At 35.4% G+C, this 20,806-nt stretch overlaps 1 protein-coding gene across 3 annotated transcripts in view; it reads right to left on the bottom strand.

Moving 5' to 3' along the window:
- Window positions 1-20,806, bottom strand: part of LOC118198116 (uncharacterized) — a 110,990-nt gene that overhangs the window by 44,474 nt on the left and 45,710 nt on the right. For all 3 annotated transcript variants that reach the window (XM_085818680.1, XM_085818681.1, XM_085818679.1), the window contains exons 6-7: window positions 5,971-6,381; window positions 2,842-3,063 (exon numbers count right to left, since the gene is read on the bottom strand). In XM_085818680.1, coding sequence (XP_085674806.1) covers window positions 2,842-3,063; window positions 5,971-6,381 — 633 coding nt within the window. The remainder of the gene's footprint in view (window positions 1-2,841; window positions 3,064-5,970; window positions 6,382-20,806) is intronic.

The following is a 20,806-nucleotide window of genomic DNA, read 5'->3' as shown; positions in this document are numbered from 1 at the left end:
GAACTCATTAATTGACACCACAATATAAATTTTATTTAAAGATTTGAAGACACATACTTATTTAACTTTTTTGAAACTTATCAAAAGATAAATGCTGTCAGGTACAAGTTTTTGCAATAAGAATAATCACTTTGCTTGAATGCATGTTTATATGTAAACAGCTTTTTTTGTAATTGAAAATTAATAAAATGGAACCTGACTGACCCAATGATTATTTACAATTTGTGATATAGTTTATATTTTCTCCAAGGTTACAATTCTTATGAAACTTAAAAACATCGTGAAGTGTACTAGCTGAAAGTTGTAATAAGAAATAAAGAAGTTTATAATTATTTGCATACAAATGCAAGGTAACCAAAAACGTTTTTGCTGTTTTGGACAATCAGAAAAATTCATAAAACAAATAATAATCACTGCTAATCCTCAACGTAATCACCATCGGCATCCAGTGCCTTTTGCAAACGAGCGACTAGCCGTGCGATGCCATCGCGGTAAAATTCAGGAGTCTTGGACCTAAAGAAGTCCGTGAGGGCTTTTTCATGGTCTAGCCCGTTGTTGAAGGATTTCTCATTAAGATGGTTGTCCAGGGAATGGAAAAAGTGGTAGTCTGTTGGCACGAGGTCTGGGGAGTATGGTGGATGGGGTAGTGTCTCTCAGCCCAGTCACTATATGGTGTCCCAGGCCTCCCAAACCACATGCGGCCTCGCATTGTCATGAAAGAGGAACACACCCTTACAAGTGGCCAATGCTGGCTCTTTATGCATCAGTACCTGATGCACACATTCCAAATACTGCAAATACAGGCCTGCTATGATGGTTTGGCCCACTGGCAGGAGCTCATAGTGCGCCACTTGGCAACTAGTCCATTAGATACACAGCACGATCTTGAGTGTGTTGAGAGAAGGTCTTACAGTGTGAGGCACAGGGTTCCGTGGTGACAATCAATGTCTGAAATGCCTGGATGTGTCATACTGGACACCCTTTTCATCATTGATGAGTACTCGATCAAATATTAATGCATTGCGGTGCCAAGTAAGCAATAACAAACAGGCAGCGACAAGCTGTTGCTTGTTTACATCGGACAGTGAGTGGGGTTATGATCTTGTTTGGGTCACTCTGCAGTGAGTGGGGTATCCACTTTGCTCAGCTTGTATGCCTTTCCTATGCAGTGCAAATGGAGTTGATCCTTATCCTTTGATTAGATACCTGGAAGTGTGCAGCAAGCTCACCACATGTTTGGCTACAGTCACTCTTTATGGCTGCTCTTAAGGGCCTCATCGTCTAGTGCTTGTGGCCGACCACTGCACATTGCATCACAAAGACACATATCCCCTGACATGAACTTCTGGAACCATTGCCTAATGGCTCGTTCGTTAACAGCATCATCCCCAAAGGCCTGACAAATTCGGCGATTTGATTCTGCTGTTGACAGGCCCACTTGAAAAGCATACAGAAAACAACTCCGAACGAGCACTTTTGATGTGTCCATTTCAATCAGTTGCTGTGTGAGTACGTTTGAAGTACTGATGCAAAGTGCTTTTATACTCTTGGTCAATGTCTCGACTCCCATCCTAACCACTTCATCACGCCAGGTTCAATGACTGTTTTTATGTTGGGGTTTACTCTTCCAATATCATATCAGAAACAGCAAGAATTTTTTGGTTACCTTGTATACGTATTTTTTTCTGTATGTGTCAAAGAACACATATATCAAAGAAAAAATTTAATAAATCAAAGAAAAATCACATAAAACAAAAAAAAAAAAAAAAAAATAAAAAAAAAAAAAAAATAAAAAAAAAAATAATAAATAAAAGAAAGATAATGGGAAGTCATTATTTATTCTCCAATTTCATCCCTCTTGGAAAGTTTTCATAATCTGTTTACTTTTGTTCAAGTTAAATGAAATTTAGTGTTTATTTAATAAAAGTATCTGAAATAAATGCCAGTCTGGAAATTTAATATTTAACTCTCAATACATTTGAATTACAAAGTCAGTAACCATCAGAAGTTTTTTGCAGATAGCACACTTTAGATTTCAGGCAGAAAATAAACATAAATTGGAATTTTCTCCTTTGCATCATTATTACTATTTAGAAATATTTAGTAAATAAAACTCAAAATTTATTTTTTTTCAGGGGGATGGGTGGCTACAAAAAATCCTTCTTACTTTGGTTTAAAAAAATAAGCATATATATAAATAAAATTAAATTTTAGGAAAAAAATTGGCTCATTAGCTGCTTTCAAATTATGCATTTAACAAACATGCTTTGTTAGTTTGAATACTCTATCATAATCTATCATGTATTAGCTTCAATATAATATATATATATATATATATATATCTTTTCTAATCTTATCCACCCTGTCCAAAACTGAACAATGCCTGACTTTCATGTCTTGGTGCTGTGTTATATATATACTACTTGCAAAATGGAATAAGTGTCATTATCAGGGATGTTCCTAGCGCAGGTGCAGAGTGTAAAAGTATGTGGATGGCCAGACTCTTCTGATACCATGCCTAAATATTTTTAATTCGTTAAATTCATTGACAGTACTTGTCATATGTAAGTACCTTTTATACAATTTGTCATATGTAAGTACTTAGTGGGTATGAAATAAAAACTTTATTAATCATTGAGCATTTTTTTTTTAATTTGAAGGTGGCAATCTTAGGAAAGTACACAGGCAGCCAATGACCTAGGAATGGCCCTGGTCATGACAACAGTTTTGTAAAACAGATAAGCACTTCATAAATTAAGCATCTCATTTTTAATTAAAATTAGAAACAAACAAAAAATGACTGAAATATCAAATAAGCCTTTATTCTTTTCCAATACGTACACCATGTTTATTCCCACCTAAGAGAGAGCCGACACCACCTATTAAACCACCGGGTCCAGCACCTCCTAGCATACTTCCCATACCATGTCCATGCTTATTTTTCTTGTGCTTGCCATGCTTACCACCTATAAGAGCTGACCCTGCCATACCAGCAAGAGCAGCAGCACCAGCAGCTGCAATTGGACCTAAATTCATACCACTATCTCCTTTTTTCTCTTGGCCCTATAAAAGGAAGCGACTTAATATCACATTTAAATCAAGTAAATTCTTAATATTAAAGCAAAAAACTGAAATAAATTAAAAGTTGAGAGAATGTAAACAATATCTACCCCCTCCCCCCAAAAGCTAATGTATAAAAATAAACACATTCTAAGACTAATTATTAACTTTACTACTGAGTCACTGGAAAGTTCTGTGGTTTTTCAAATCGAAATGGGTTTTTTTCTGATGTGACTGCTGATAAGGCATGACCTTTATACATGTAAATATGTCAATACAGCTTTTTCTGCTTATGTTGCATAAGTCTAGCATATGCTGAGACATTTTTTTTTCCATTGCACTGCTAAGAACTGAAAGCTCAGAAGTTCATTCAAAATGTCAGTCGGACTGCTCATAAAATTTGTACTATTCACTCAAACCTGTTTTTGTGAGGTTTTTTTTGTGCGGTATATGAAAATTTCAATGAAATTGGAACACAATTGACGAAGTTAATAATAAAAAAAGGAGCTTCAATTTTGTATATCTGGATACCGAGACATATACAAGCATCTCAAGAAACAACAATAATTCCAAAAGTGATCACCGACTACATGGTAACTGAAAAAAGTCCACTCTAAATGACTCCGATGCTATTTTTAGAGCTATTCGTGAAGTTTTGCGCAAATATTTTTTATGTGGTCCCTATCCACCACACAAAAACAGGTTTGAGTGTACCTCACAACACAGTTCGAAGGTGGTTTGAGACATTTAAGTATGAAAGTACTGGTCTCGAATATGATGCACATTCTGGACAGTCATCTTCTGTGAACAAGGACCTATTAAAGAAGCTATTTCTTAAAATCTATGTTATACAGTTCAGGAACTATCAGACAGACTAATTATTCTGAAAAGTATATTGTGCGATCATCTGAAGAAGACTGTATACATAAGCACCTACAACATATGAGTATCCAATATGTAAACAGAACAGATATGCTTGCTCAAATTTCAGCATATGACTCTTCCAAAACGAAATAAAGAAACTTCTTTTTTACAAGAGCTTATTACTAAAAATAATATGCAGACACTATACAATAATGCTACATGAGAAAGATCATGGGGTAAGTAACATCCTCTTGATGTTACTAAAAACTTCCTTTAGTAACATCAAGAGGGATGCTGCATCCGAAAAAAGTAAAACTTTGTATATGGTGAGCCTATAAAGGAATTGTATATTATAAAATGTTGCCACCAAATTGGACAATAAATCTGGGAAAATGCTATTCCCAAACAGCAGTTTTGAAAGCAGAAATGGAAGCAAAATGACTAGAATAGACAAAATATCAAGGCATCTTCCACCATGATTAATGTGGGGCGAGCATTCATTAAAATGCAGAGCGAGTATCACAGGCAAAGACTTACTGAGTATGGTCGGAATGTTTTGTGTCACCTGCACATTAACCAGACTTTGATCCCTGAGATTTTCATTTCTTCAGTTCACTTCAAAATTCTCTTAGATATATTTCACTTTTTTAGATACTGTCAAACTGCATATTTATAACTTCTTCATGAACAAACTTAATGACTTTTTTAAAAAAGGAAATTCCCAGCAGCTGGAGAGATGGCATAAAGTCATAGAACAAAATTCAATGAAATTTTCTTATGTTTTTATACTGCTTCAACTTGTATTTATCACAAAAAAAAAAAAAAACGCAGAACTTTCCAATTAACCCTATATACTCACAACGTTATCTAGCAAATAATTTATTATTATAATAATTATTATTACGTAAAACATTTTACTAATGTCCCAACAAATTTAAATACACTAAAACTGTGAAAATTATTTAAAAAGAAAGAAAAAGAAAAAAAGAGAAAATTGGATTAAGAAAACCACAAAATATATTCAGCATTATAATTAAAATTTTCAAAGTTTTCTTTCTGCCATATTTTTTAGGTAAACAGAAGTAATAATTGAATTTAACACAATTTATAAAATCTAATTACAAAACACAAAATTTCCTATGCAGAGATACCTCAGTATGCATCAATAATCCATTCCAGATCCATGGACTTAATCAAACTTGACACATACCAAATAAATTTTTCCAATAAGAAATAAAAGTTAATAATTAATTCATTCATACATACACAATGGATCATACATAAAGAGAATATGAATCAAATACTGTCCATAAATGTTTTTCTATAATCCAAATCAAACAAAATTTTTCAACGTGGTCTAATCTTTGATTATTATTCGGTAATAGATTTCACTCCTTTTGCAATGTTAGCTTATTTAAATAGCATATTTATTTTTCACAGTCATAGATACTATCATATTTCGCATACGGTATGCAACAGTTTGCATACGGTATGCCCAGACGCATACCTCATTATTGTATTTTTCAGCAATCTCTTTTTTTTTTTTTACCTCAGTGGTGATGTGATCCTAACCATTTTCTTCATTGCTTGACACTTTTCATGAATTTTAAAAACTCATTGTTTATGAATTAAGAAAAGAAATTACGTGAGAAAAAAAAATCATGAGAAAATTCAGAATAATGCAGTTTGTTTACTGAATATTAGCAATAAGTGTATCGACATTCATGACCAGTCATAACATTGTCTTGAAAGCGGTAAACAAGAGCAGTGCATGCAGTTGTGACTCATCAAATTTAAGTCGCATCGCAAACAAAAATTTTTGTATCCAAAAAGGAGGTATACCAAGTTTCAATTTAGATGCATACCGAGGTACCACTGTATTTTATTAGATTTATAAAATACAACTTTTCATGCAATTGTCCCAAAAGCATTTAATATCAACTATTAAGCATTTAAAGCTATTAAAGATATTAAGCCATTAAATAATAATTAACATTACCTTATCTTACAACAGCAAAACTAGGAATAATATAAACTAAATAATACCGGATATACAACAGATGTTCCTGGATATGGTCCTGGTTGACTATTATATGGATTAGATGATGGATAACCTTGAGATGGATATCCTCCAGCTTGCTGAGGGTATCCTACCTGATGTGAAGGATATCCTTGTTGAGGCTGAGGATACTGATATGAACTAGGTCCTCCAGAGGGAGGAGGACCATAAGGATTAGGAGATACTCTACCAGACAGATACATATCTCCCTGAGGAGGTGGACCATAAGGATTGTAATTTGGAGAAGGTCCATATGGATTAGCTGCCGAAGGTGGAGGATACAGATTGCCAGTTGTCTGAGGAGCATAAGGAGTTGTTGGAGATGGACCAAATGTTGATGGATATGGTAATGCAGAGCTGTCATAAGGAGAAGGAGATCTTCCAGAAACAGTGGGTGACTAAATAAAGATCATAAAAAATATGAGAAACAAATGTGCATAAATGAAAAAGGCATGCAAGAAGCAAACTTTCCATAATAAAAATAACCATGTCAGAAATAAAGTTACAAATTACGTTTTTAAACTTCACACTAAATTTATTTTTAGTAAAAATGTTTCAATGTTGACCCAAACTGATTATATTTTCAACAACAAATTTTATACTTAAGTCTCTTACGGGAATACACTAATATTAGAAAAATATTACAAACTGAAATTTTGCAAGCATATGTATATTGAAGATTTAAGCTTTGTAATGTTCCTCAGTACTTTGTCTAGATATAATGTCAAGGAACCTAGTGAACTAAGTAGTGAATTATCGCTGAGTTCAAGTAGTTACTACAGAGACTTGAAGGGTTAAAATAACATTTTATTCATTCAAAGAAATAATAACAGATGGCCTCCTTCTTGGGCTTACAGGAAAGTTTCCACTTGGGCTTTTAATTAGGATAAGAAAATAAGAAACTAATACTAAACTAAATAGACTTAGCTTAAGCTAGACATAAATACCCAATGTACTTGGCCCTTAAATTAACTAAGCAGGCGATTATCAACAGGCACATACAATACGGACGAGCCTAGTACATTTAAGAATGAAGTAGCCAAAAGGCAAACAAGCACCACTAAGTACTCCTGAATACTTTCTCTCAAAGTAAGTTGAACTTCCCTTAAATACTTCTTCTAACTCGTTTGCATAAAATGCAATACTAAAAATGCATTCTGGTAGGGAATAATAGATGTGAAACAAGAATAGACAGTAAAGCATGTTTAAACTTAACATAACTGTTAATTTGCTTATATAAGTTAAAAGGAAGTATTTTGTTATCTGTTTCTCTCACCCAGATTCTGTTTGACAATTCATAAAAATGTGTAAATATAAAAAAATACCAGTAATAATATTTAAATGGAAATAAAAAGTGATATGCATGACAAAATGGAATAACTGGGGGGATGAAAATTTGTAAGTGTTGAAGTAAATATGAAAATTACACACATTTACTTCAATAGTCATACAACTGCAATTTCCTTATAAATACTCCATTTTGTCATTTATTTTTTTTAGTTCTTATGCTAATACCAATAATTTGAAAAAAAAATTATCAACTATCATATGATGTTCTTTATTTTTATACAGATCTACAAATATATAGCTCTGCATTTCTACTAATCTTCAACCTGCAGATCTAGATTTTTCTTCCCTTTGAAACAGACTAAAGATATCAAAATACAGTTCATTTTTAAATCAGCTTGAATCTTAAATATCTGATTATATTTCTCTTGTTGGGGATGATATACACTGGAAACATCCATCTGAGTTATTGCTTGAAAGGGAAAAAAAAAAAAAAAAATATCCTACCAGAATATTTCTAGTATCTCCATTTACAGTCAAATGGATGAAAGGTAAACTCATAAACTTAAAAATATGAAAAAAGTTGAACTCAAGATGAATTATTTATTTACCTTGTTGATAAACAGAAACAAGACATTTCAGAAATCTGTTTAGTATTGTTACAAATTTGGCACACATGTAAATAATTTTTGTTGAAATTTTATGTGAAATTCTAAAATGCTTTGCATAATGCAAGATGAAAAGTCAAAAGAGACGAAGCTCTGCCAGAAAAATAAGATTATAGGAGCAAGTAATTGAGGTAAATAGCTATTTCGCTAATGCCCACCAGCAACTGAACCATAACGTCACTGAATACTGGTAAATCGACCTGAGATCGAATCTCGACGAACGTGCTGGCTGCATGGTTGGTTTTCATGCTTTTCCTCATGTGTAACATGTGTACAAACCAGCTTCTCTTACAAACTTCCTCAAGAAGGAATCCCTCGCCATAGGTAGACAGCCCTTGAGTTGCTTTGCCTTAATCAATCTAACCTATCTCAGTATACTGGTGAGATCACTCCAAGTAGGCGATGGTTTTGCAAAATAATTTTTTGTCACCAAATTTGGCGATAAATTACAAACTTGACGACCATTCGGCAACATTTTGCTCTGGCCGCTGTATAACTGTAATTGGTATTGTAATTGAATAACTGTAATAGATGCTGTAATGTCTGATCACCCGTGATGGATGAAGGAAAAAGAACAGTTGTCTTTTAAATATTTATTAAAAAACTTAATATGGTTTTTCTGAATAAATAAAAGTAAATAATAAAAACAGTACAGCCATAATGCAAAAAAAGCAGCCGGTGCATGCGGCTTACATCGCTGGCACGACTTTTCTCAGATCCCTCACTGTATAAAATCATACACAAAAGTGCCTTTCTTCCTTTTAAGTTAAACGTTTTTGGGAATGCTTCAAAGGGGTCGATATCCTCTTGTTGAGCACTTAGGCCATTAGCTGACACAGAAAATGACAGTTTTGCCCAGAAACTGTCCAGGGGATTTCCTTAACTCATTTCCGCAGAAGTTCTTAACTGACAATTAGTCTTTGGACAAACAGGAAGTTCTCTAATTAATCGAGTGTTTATCAGGGGTGTGAATATGGTTACAATCCCCGATATGCAATTGCAAATCGTTTCCAGCCCTTATATGCCTTCCAGTAATTTCAAGAAGTGGAAGGTATCAAGAGACTTTTCAGCAGCCAGGAAAAAACTATACAAGACCAGAAAAAGCACGAGGTCCCAGTTTTAGTTCAGAGCTGATTTGGAGTATTGAGAGACCTCAGTGTCAGCTTTATGCTCTGAGTAGTTTGAAAAGTAACTAATTATTGTGCTCTGTGATACTGAGAAAATTTGCACAAGAACTTTTTTGGAGAATTCTAGAATATTAGTGTTTCATCTGGGAAAATATTTTTTTCCCCAAATTATCATCAGTTCTTTATGCATTCAATTCATTATGACCCTGAATATAAGCAACAATTTTTGGTGTCAAAAGTGGGATTGAATGCTGGTGAAAGCAATGAAAGAGCAACAGAGGGAACTGGTTTACATATAGCTTTTGCTGCATTTAAAGGAGAGATGAGAACAGGACAAGAAAAGAATGAAGGGACAGTCAAGTCTATTAATGAAAAGATGAAAATAGGCAAGAAAAGATAGATGGGGCAGTCAGGTCCATTAAAGGAGAGATAAAAGCAGGCCAAGGAGAGACATTAATTCAAGAAAAGATTAAAGCAGGTCAAGAGAAAATGAAAAAAGAAATTACTGGCATAACTGAAGACAAATTTGATGCTATGGGCAGCAGAATAGACATGGCTGAAAACAAAGTTGGAGAAACTGAAAAAAAAAAAAAAAAAAAAAAGAGTTTCTGCTGCTGAACAAGAAATTAGAGAAAGAGTTTCTTCTATCAAACAACAAATCTGAGTGTACAGTCTTTAGGTTATTTTGATGCTGGAGACATGAAAATGTCCAATGTCCTTGCCGGAGCTTGAACCTGGACATCTCAAATCTGCGGCAAGTGCGTTATGTATTAACTGTTTCTTAATTTCAAGTTACAAGCTTTATTTACTTCTTAATACAGTTTTGTAAGTAACTGAAGTTTGTTAATTTGTCTTATTATTTTGGTTAAAGTAATGGTTGTAAGTTTAATGAAAGTTTTTTTTGGGGGTAGGGGGGGTAAGCTGTAAATTTAACTTTGGAATCTTTAATTTTTTTTAAAATCTTTAAGTGAAGTTGTTTAACTTTTAAATTTGTTTAGAACTTAAAATTTACTTGGTTTTAATTGTACTGATAGTTTTGACCCTTAAGGTTAATTAAACTTTTAAAATTTAAAGTTCGGTTTGCTACACAATTTGGTGTGCTAAATTTTGTTTTTAATACGCTTGTTTAACATTTGCCCCTCTTTCTGTTAACGTCTTCATGAATACATATTTTCTGACTCTGGTGATAAGGTCAATTAAGTGTTGAAGAAACATAACTTTAGAAATGATTACTCATCGTTATTTTCACTGTAAAAACATCTTTTACTGTGTGTGCATTTGATTGAACTTAATTTGTCAAATATTAGTGTTTTAATTTACAGAACCTAAATTGTTTAATTTTTGATGAAAAATTTATATACCATTTTTTTCAATCAAATTTGTCGGCATGGAATTTGAGTTCTCAGAATTTCCTTATCTTGGGCAGATAGCGCCCCAAATTCCTTTGCCAAGCTTTTTACCATATGTGCGGTTTAGATTTTTTGCACCCCTTTTTGCCGATTAGTTTTACATGTAATTACATCCCCAAGGGATTACTTCTTCATGTGCAATTTGTAGCCGTTAGGCTCCCAACCATGTTACACTGGCACTTCGATGCGAAGCTAGGTTTTTATGTCATATTTCAGAGGAGGGGTTTTTGACCTCTCGCTGTAGCCTTGAGTCCCAGTTACAGTTCATTGAGTTCGTTAGTTGAGCAGCATTACAGTTCAAGCGATTGTCCGCCAACTTTTGGTAGCCGGCGAAGACTTTTTTCCAGACGAATCTCCATTTCATTCCTTTCAGGCTGCCCTAATTATATGATCATTCCATCATCATTCATCACCAAATCCAAGGTCTTCGCCAATGAAGAAAGAGTGATTGCACGACTGAAATGGCTGGAGTTTGCGCAACCAAAATGAATCCTCCCGAAGAATTATGGTGGGGGAGCTATCCAGGGGAGACTGCAGTGCTTCACAAATCTAAAACTAACCAAATTTTTGTTTATTCCTTTAGCAGAAATGTTACTTTATGGCTCCTTCTTTCCAGTGTGTGAACCTTCATTTAGGGTATCCCTCCAGTGGTAACCATCTATTTTAAGTTTCGCTTGTTTACAGTTAAGATGTTAAGTTTATAATTGGCAGTGTCAGGTAAAATTGAATGTTTAAAAAAAAAATTCTCTCCCTGTGTAAACTGGTTTTGCTTCTTAACCTCCCACAATAACGTTTTCAATTAATTAAGATGAGTTTGCTGTTAATTTGATTTTTCCTTTATTTTTTTCATTTTTTTTCAGTTGAGCGAAAGTACAAATTGTTAGTAATGCAAATCTATTGAGCTGGGCCCACCGGTATACTCGTCAATACATAAAATCTTGCAACTTCTTGACGAGTATACTCGTCATATGTATAAAGCAGTGACCATGGGCTATTTAAATTGCAAACTTTGAGACACACACTTTACACCCTCCCCACACTGATACCACCGAAATCCACACCCACGAGTAAGCCTATAGGCCATTTTCAACACTACAAACTTTACACAAACCAATCAGAAGGCAGTGAATGGGATTAAGTTTCGGAATACATCGGACCTGACAGAAAGCTAATGCTTTGGACGTGACAGAAAGCTATACTTCTTTTTAACCAATAAGAACGCAATTACAAATATCTCAACAAGAATTTCAAGTGCGTAAATATTATAAAGTTGTCCAGAAAAGTTCTGTAAATTACTATTTTTCTATTTTTAGTTTATTTTATTCTCAAAATGAGCAACTATAGCAGCGACGATGACATTGTTTCACTACAATGAAGCGAAGACATTTACAACTACTTTCATCATCTTCTGGGGATGTCAGCGATGAAGACAGTGAACCAGACACTCAATCCGATCACAGCATATCTGAAGATACTGACTCTGAGGACTGTGAATTTGAGAATGAAAATCTGGATACAAATGCTACCTGGAATACCACAGGAGGTAGCAGAAAACCTTTTCAATTTTCTGTGAATCCTGGCCAGCAAGAAATAGTACCAAGACGTTACAGAAATAACTGTTTGTATTATATGGAAAAACTTCTAGATGACAAGCTCATTAGTATTATAGTAACACAAACAAATTTATATGCTAAGCGATTTTTACAAAGCCAGCCTAATCTAAAGCCGCGGTCAAGGTTGACAAAATAGTATCCGACTAATAACAATGAAATTAGATGCTTTATCGCGCTCTTGATCTTGCAGGGAATCGTAAAGAAGCCCACTCTTCAAATGTAGTTTTCAAACAGGGAATGTATTCGTATACCATTTTTTTCTAAAACGATGTCAGCAGGTCGATTTTTATTGTTGTGTAAATTCCTTCATGTTGAAGATGACCAACTTCACGATGAGACCAAACAAAAACCAAGAACAAAAGTGACCAAAATCAAAACAGTTTTAGACAATATAGTGAAAAAGTGTCAGGCATTATATATTCTGCAAATGGATATTTGTATCAACAAATCACTTCTAATGTGGAAAGGACGATTCTTGTGGAAACAATATGTCCTGTCAAAAAGAAGTCGATTTAGAATTAAATTTTTTGTTTTATCTGGAATTTAACATTTTTGCACGTATTGTGCTAGAGTTATGTAGCAATCTTTTAGATCATGGATACAGACTGTATTTAGACAAGTGGTATTCTACCATTCCATTGACAGAAAAATTATGCATGCATAAGACGGATGTGGTTGGAACCATTTGGAAAAATAGGATTGGCATTCCTTCAGAAGTGATACAAACCCCTATTAGAAAAAGCGAATGCGTTGTTAGGTTTAAAAATAAAATTATGTTAATGAAATGGAATGATAAGAGGGAGGTTTATTTAGCAAGTACTGTACATAATGACAACATAATAGAAACAGAGAAAAGAAAAATAATAACAAAGAAACCAGAAATAGTGATTGATTATAATAAAAAAAAATGGGTGGAGTGGATATAAGCAATGGAATTATCATAGTGTACTCTACAGCAAGAAAACAACTCAAAAAGTACTACAAAAAGATATTTCTTCAGTTCTTAGACATTATGTGTCTGAATGCATTCATATTATATAAAAAAAATAATGGAACATTATTGCGTATCAACTTTTTGCTCAAATTTATAGAAGACACTTTTGCGGCATATCCAATTGAAAGAAAGAAATCGACACAAACTCGGCCATTTAGACCTAATATAAGCCAATTAGGTGGGAATCATGTTATGGATTATATACCCGGAACATAAAAAAAAAAAAAAAAAAAACACCTATGCGAAGGTGTTTACATTGCTACAAACGTAAGATCAGAAAGGAATTCCATTACTGGTGTTTGATTTGCAAAGTCCCATTGTGTACAATACCCTGTTTCACTGAATATCACTCCACAGCAGTAATTTAAATTCTTACTTTTATATGTATAATATTTAATTTAATTTATTGCGTTTTTAGTTTAATATGTATGTAATACATGCTTATGTTAACAAAATAAATAAATATTAGTAATAAAATTTTCAATTTTATAAAATAAACCCATCTTTTTCATCAAATATCTCACTGGCGCAACTTACTCTGTGATTGACAAATATTCTCGTCATAGCTCCATTCTGGCGACACAAAACGGTGCGCACTCTTAAACAAAGGCGCCACAGTTAACTGGTTAAAAATTTTTGCTAGTAGTGGTGGTAGCAAAATTTAATTAATGCTTGATTTTGTTTAATTTTTGGTTTCGATAATTGCATTTTGGTATATCTGTATTTGATAAGTGTTATGCTTTTTGATTATAATTTGTGCTTAATTAATTACACTATTTTGGGTTTGGTTACACTATTTTACTCTATTGTTTATCAGTTTTGCTTTCAATATGCCACTAAAAACGAAAACGCTTAGAAGTACCAGAACACATATTAGAATGATAGTTCTTAATCCTCCTACTGGGGATCAGAATCCTCAACCTACTACAAATAGGATCTCAGTTTTAGGGAATGACCCCCTTGTATCTATTCCCACTTTCACAGTGGCAGAAGGTACTACAGAACTTAACGATTTTATTGACAGAGTCCATTTAGTTGCAACAGATGTTGGTTGGGCTGACTCAGATAAGTTGACTGCCCTAAGAGTTAAATTAGATGGTGAAGTTGCTGCGTTTATTCGCAATAATCCTCATCTCAAGAATGAGCCCAGTGTGGTTACTGTGATTGATGCCTTAACAGGCAGATTTTCGACAGTCCAAAATTTACATGCTAACATTACAACATTAATTCAAGCTTTTCAGAAGTCTAGAGAAACAGTTTGGCAGTTTGCTGCTAGAATAGAGGCACTTTCTTGTAAAACTGTGCCATTGTATAAAATGGAAGATCCTATGGTGGAGAGTCAGAGACTCGATTTACTTTTGTTAGTTTTTCTTGAGGGTCATCATTTACATTTGAGACGATTGCTAAACACAGGTGAGCTTAACAATATTCACACTGTAGAAGTAAATGCTGTTTCCACTCCTCATGTCACAGTTAAGGCTGCACAGGCAAATAATTCTAAAGATGAACTCACAGCAGCAATCAAAGTACAGCAGGTAAACTGACTAACATGTTAGGAAATTTGCAAACACAAGTACAATCACTGATGTCTAGGTCTACAGCTAAAGTCAGCCCTTCTTTTATAGATGTAATAGGTTAGGTCACATAGCTACACTCACGTTTGTGAAAATTGCAACACCATGAACGACTTACGCGAGTGAGCTGAAATTTTCAGGAAATGCAAAGTAGCGCATGATATGCAAATGATTAGAATTGCAAATCCGTAGCGCATGCGTATGCTGAGCAGCGCCCTCTGAACGGCTGATGGATCCGAATAAATAGACGGCTGTAGCGAGGCGTGTATGGTTATCGGTGGTTATCTGCTAGTGGTAAACATTAACTCAATCTGTACTTATGCCTCGTCGACGAAAGAGAGTGAGATTTGAACAACTTACAGAGTTTGAACGAGGGAGAATCATCGGCCTTCGTGAAGCTGGATTGTCGTATCGTGCAGTAGCCTCTCGTGTGCAGCATAACAGCAGCACAGTGATGCGCTTTTGGAAGCAGTGGACGGACGAGTGTCGGACAACTCGGAAATCCGGGAGTGGACCCCGAAATGTGACGTCAGCTCGCGATGATAGACACCTGGTCCGCATGGCGCGGACGGACCGTACAGCTTCCTCTAGACAATTGGCAGCACTGTGGTCAATAGCTACAGGTGTTTCATTGTGTGCTTCATCAATTCGTAGACGTCTGCTGCAGTGTGGACTGCGCGCACGGACTCCTTTATACAGGATCCCCCTAACGCACGACCATCGCCGCCTGCGGCTACAATGGGCCAATCAGCATAGAGACTGGCGTGCTGATTGGCAGCATGTCATGTTTTCTGACGAATCCCGCTTTAATTTGTGGTACCATGATGGCCGCATTCGTGTCAGACGCTATGCCGGTGAACGCCACCTTCTGGAGTGCATTATCGAACGCCACAGTGGACGAACACCCGGAGTTATGGTCTGGGGCGCCATAGCATATCATAGACGATCTCAATTGCTACGAATTGTGGGCAATCTGAACAGCAACCGGTATATCCGTGAAGTTCTACAGCCCGAAGCTGTTCCCTTCCTTCAAAGCTTGCCAGGCGCTGTATTTCAACAGGACAATGCCCGCCCTCATACTGCTCGGATTGTTAAATCCTTCTTTGCAGCGCAGCAGGTACAGCTTCTTCCTTGGCCTGCGTGTTCCCCGGATATGTCGCCAATTGAACATGTGTGGGATGTCATTGGTCGGCGTCTTGCTCGTGATCCTCGTCCTGTTGCGTCTGCAGACGAACTTTGGGTACGCGTACAAACGATATGGAATGCTCTTCCTCAGTCAGACATTCAAACTTTGTTTGACTCCATGCCACGTCGTGTAGCAGCACTTATTGCGGCGCGTGGTGGCCACACAAAATACTGATTCTGATCTCTTGTTCTTGTTTGTTTGCTTTGAACATTTAATCATTTATTTGTACCACTACCACTCAACTGTGTATTAAATTGCATTCAATTATGACGATTCCTTCTTGGTGTTGCAATTTTCACAAACGTGAGTGTAGAAATTGTATCATGAATTTATCTCAGGGTCTTAACAACAATGTTAGAGCAAGACAGTTTTCATGAAACAATGCTAGTCAGCAAGGAAATACAAGAGTGACACCTAACGCACAACAGGTTGCAGGACAGGCAAATTCGAGTACCACTACTCAATTAAATCCTCAGGCTCCTGCTTTTAGCCAGAATTTAAACTAGCAAGGGGTGGGGAGAATAACACCTTCAGTTCATCCCAGGAAGCCCTTTTGAAGGTATCTTCAGTGTACTCAGTTTCTTTAGGTGAAACCTTCTTCCTATTGTGAATGGCTCAATTTTTGGAAAATAAACTCAAATTTCGTTTAGATTCAGGAGCTACAGTTAATTTACTAAATGGTAGGTACAGTCAGTATTTTGGATAGACACTAAAAATTGAACCATGTGAAATTTATTTAGAGCGTATTTCAAACAACAAAGTATTAGTCAATAAGAAAGCTACTTCACCTGTTAAATTTCAGGATCAGATCTTTGAAACTGAATTTCTAATTATTGATAGTTTATCTGATCTATGCTACACTTTTAGGAACCACACGTTGTAATGTGTTATTTTTTTTCTTAATTTCAAGTTATAAGCTTTATTTGCTTCTTAATTCAGTTTTGTCAGTAATTGAAGTTCATTAATTTGCCTTATTAGTTTAGTTCAAGTAATGGTTGTAAATTTTTTTTTGTAAGCTATAAATTTGGTTAACTTTAAGTTTGGAATCTTTACATTTTTTTAACCTTTAAGTGAAGTTGTTTAACTTTTAATTTTGTTTAGAACTTAAAATTTCCTTGATTTTTATTGTACTGATAGTTTTGATCCTTATTTAAACTTTTAAAATTTAAAGTTTTGTTTGCTACACACTTCGGTGTGTTAATTTAAATTTTTAATATGTTTGTTTAATGTTTACTCCTCTTTCTGTTAACATTTTCATGAGTACATATTTTCTGACTCTCGGGGTAAGGTCGATTAAGTGATGAAGAACCCATAACTCTAGAAATGATTACTCATCCTTATTTGCACTATAAAAACATCTTTTACTGTGTGTATATTTGATTGAATTTAATTTGTCAAATATTAGTGCTTTAATTTACAGTACCTAAATTGTTTAATTTTTGATGAAAATTTATATACCATTTTTTTCCAACTAAATTTGTTGGCATGGAATTTGAGTTTTTAGAATTTCCTTATCTTGGGCAGATAGTGCCCCAAATTCCTTTGCCAAGCTTTTTACCATATGTGGGGTTTAGATTTTTTGCACCTTTTTTTGCCAATTAGTTTTACATGTAGCCCATGAGTTTTACATTAGCCCACGAGGGATTACTTCTTTGTGTGCAATTTGTAGTCATTAGGCTTCCAACCATGTTACACTGACACTTCGATGTGAAGCTAGGTTTTTATGTCATCTTTCAGTGGAATGGTTTTGACCTCTCGCCATTGCCTTGAGGAGCAACATTACAGTTCAAGTGATTGCCTGCCCACTTCTGGTAGCCAATGAAGACCTTTCATCAGACGAATCTCCATTTCGCTCCTTTCGAGCGGCCGCAATTGGGCGACCATTCCATCATCACTCATTGTCAAGTTCAAGGTCTTTGGCAATGAAGAAAACACAATTGCAGCACCGTTCAAGACAGCTGGAGTGGGAGAGAAAAACAACAAAATCTAAAACTAACCTTTTTTTTTTTTTTTTTTTGGCTTTTTCTTTCCAGTGTGTGAACTTGCACTTGGGTTATCCCTCCAGTGGTAACCATATACTTCAAGTTTTGCTTGTTTATGGATAAGGTGTTAAGTTTCTAATTGGCAGTGTCAGATAAAATTGAATGTTTAAAAAAAAATCACTCTGTGAGTAAATCGGTTTTTACTTGTTATCCTCCCTTAATATTATGTTTCAATATTTAAGATGAATTTGTTAATTTGAGTTTTCCTTTATTTTTTAATTTTTTTCAATTGAGCAAAAGTACAAATTGTTAGCAATGCAAATCTATTGAGCTGTGCCCACCGCTCATGGTGATGTCATCATGTCTTAGAAGGGAACGTTTGAGGTGGGCACATATCAACATACTCACTCAATAGCTAATCAATGAAGGACTATTTTCTCTACAGATGAGTCCAGGTTTTAGCCTCCAAAGTGATTGTAGATGTTATTTGATTGGGAGAGAACACAGAACCCATTATCATCCATCAAACATCCGTAAAAGAGACACATACAGAAGAGGCAGAGTTTGTGTTTGGGGTGGTAACTCTTTGGGTGGATACACAGACCTTCGTGTGTTTTCACATGGAACTCTGAATGCTCAAGCCTACAGAGATGACATCCTTGATACTCATGTGCACCCTTATGCTGGGTCAATAGGTAATGATTTACAGGATAACAATGCTAGATGATGCAGGGCTCACACATTGGATGATTATCTTCAGTAGCAAAGAATTCAATGCATCGAGTGGCCAACTTAGCCTGTCTGACATATCTGGATGACATTATCATTTTCAGAGCTTTGAAGAACATTAGATGGTGGAGGTGCATCAGAAATTAAAGGAAGCCAATCTAAAGTTACATCCTGAAAAACATAAGCTGTTCAGACAAGAAGTGACTTCCTCAGATATATTTCTGCCAAAGGCATGTGTACAGATCTAGAAAAAGTGTCAGAAGTTAGATTGGACATGCCCTGAAAAGGTCCATCAACTCAAAAGTTTTCAATAGCTTTAGACATATTATAGGAGATTTCTGAAAGACTTTCTTCCATAGCAAAACCCCTTCACAATCCTGATGTATACTTCGCTCAACAAACCATTTATTCTTGACACATGCAAGCAATGAGATTGTCAGTGCTGTTTTGTTCCAAGAAATAAGTGGTCAAGAATGTTTTTTGGCATACTGGAGCAAATGTCCAGAGAGGAACACCAGGAAAGAGTTGCTTGCTTTAGGTAAAGCCGTAGAAAAAATTCCACTATTGCCTCTACGGCAGAAAATTCTTCCTCCGTAGAGATCATATGCACAGCTGACCTGGCTTTAAAATTTCAAGAATCCTGAAGGCCAAATAGCAAGATGGATACATAAATTCTAGGAACATGACATCTTTATCTGTCGTGGGAAATCTTTCATCACCCAAAAACACCAATGCCCTGTCTAGAAGACCTTGCCCAGAAAGCTGCCAATATTGTTCCATGGTCAAAGTGAAATATGATAAATATGAGCTGATTAATTCAGTCACATGTCAAGTTACAAATTCAACATCATATGATCAAGACCCATAGAACAACAAACAAGTCAGGAAAGACCAACTGAAAGATGGCAACACTTAACCCATAATTCATTTAATGGAATCTTCAAATAGGAGACCTACCTGACAGGACATTTTGATATCTAGTCCTACGATAAAACAATATTGTGCTCTCTGGGACTCATTCCATATTTGAAATGGTGTTTTGGACCACAAATTCAAATTGGTTAATGGAAAGACATTACAATGGCAGTTGATTCTTTCAATATCCCAGATGTCTTTAAAGAACTAAATAGCAAATCCACCTGGAGGCCACTTTGGAATAATGAAGACTGCATAGTGTTTGAGAGCACTTTGACAGGATTAATGCAAGCCCTGACGTACAAAAGTGGTGCCAATCTTGCTATGCTTATTTAAGCTGGAAAGACAAAAGAAACGTGGCTGATAGAAGCTGCAACGAAAGAATGCAAGAGCCCCTTTTTAACGCATCACCTTTGATATCCTGGAACCACTGCAACAAACTGCTAATGGCAACAAATACATTTTCATTGACATTAATTCCTTTACAAAGTAGTGTATTCTTTTCCTGATCAATAGGCTGTCACAGTAGCAAAGGAAATGATATAGCATTAGATTTCCAAATTTGGGGTGCCTTTTTAATTACATTCCAATCAAGGAGAATATTTTATGTTGGTTATAATTTAGAAACTGAAAACTACTTAGCATAAATAAAACTCAAACGATACCTTTACATCCACTGTTAGACAGCACAGTAGAGAGGTTTCATCAAACCATCCTTAAACTCCTGCTGATGGTCTCCAGAAACCAAGTTGGGACCAGACGTTACCTCTGTTCTCAGTGGACTGCCATAGTACCATCCACGAGACTACTGGCTATTTATTCTCCATCCTAGATGCTCTTCAGTTGTAATCTTCATCTGCCTTGCGATCTGTTGTTTGTTGCTCTCTGGATTTGCCTTCGTTGCCTGAAATGTACATTCAAGATCTCCAGGCATGGTTTGAAGTGATGCACAATTTTGCACAAGAGCAAATCAACTTAATGGTGGAGACAGCGAAGACCTAATATGACATGAGAGCTACAGTATATCAATTCAGCGAAGGTGACAAAATGTAGTTGTGGAATCCAATTTGATAGAAAGGCCTTCTCCTACTACAATCTCCCTGAGATGATCATTATACATCCTAAACTGGCTGAATGATGTCACAGTTGAGATCCGTAAGTCATCAAATTCTAAACCTTAAACTGTTCATTAAGGCAGGCTAGTCCCTTACTATGGCCATCATACCTTTTCTCCATAGTGTATATAATGTAAATAGTATACCTAAGACCATGGTCCCATTTGTATACAAATTTTTAAACTTAAGCATTCATTTATTGATTTAGCATATGACTGTTGTAC

This window comes from Stegodyphus dumicola, chromosome 6 (assembly GCF_044657685.1).
Source record: "Stegodyphus dumicola isolate Sdum_Otavi_A_Nest chromosome 6, ASM4465768v1".
In the NCBI taxonomy this organism is placed as follows: domain Eukaryota; kingdom Metazoa; phylum Arthropoda; class Arachnida; order Araneae; family Eresidae; genus Stegodyphus; species Stegodyphus dumicola.
This window is presented reverse-complemented; position numbering and strand designations above follow the sequence as displayed.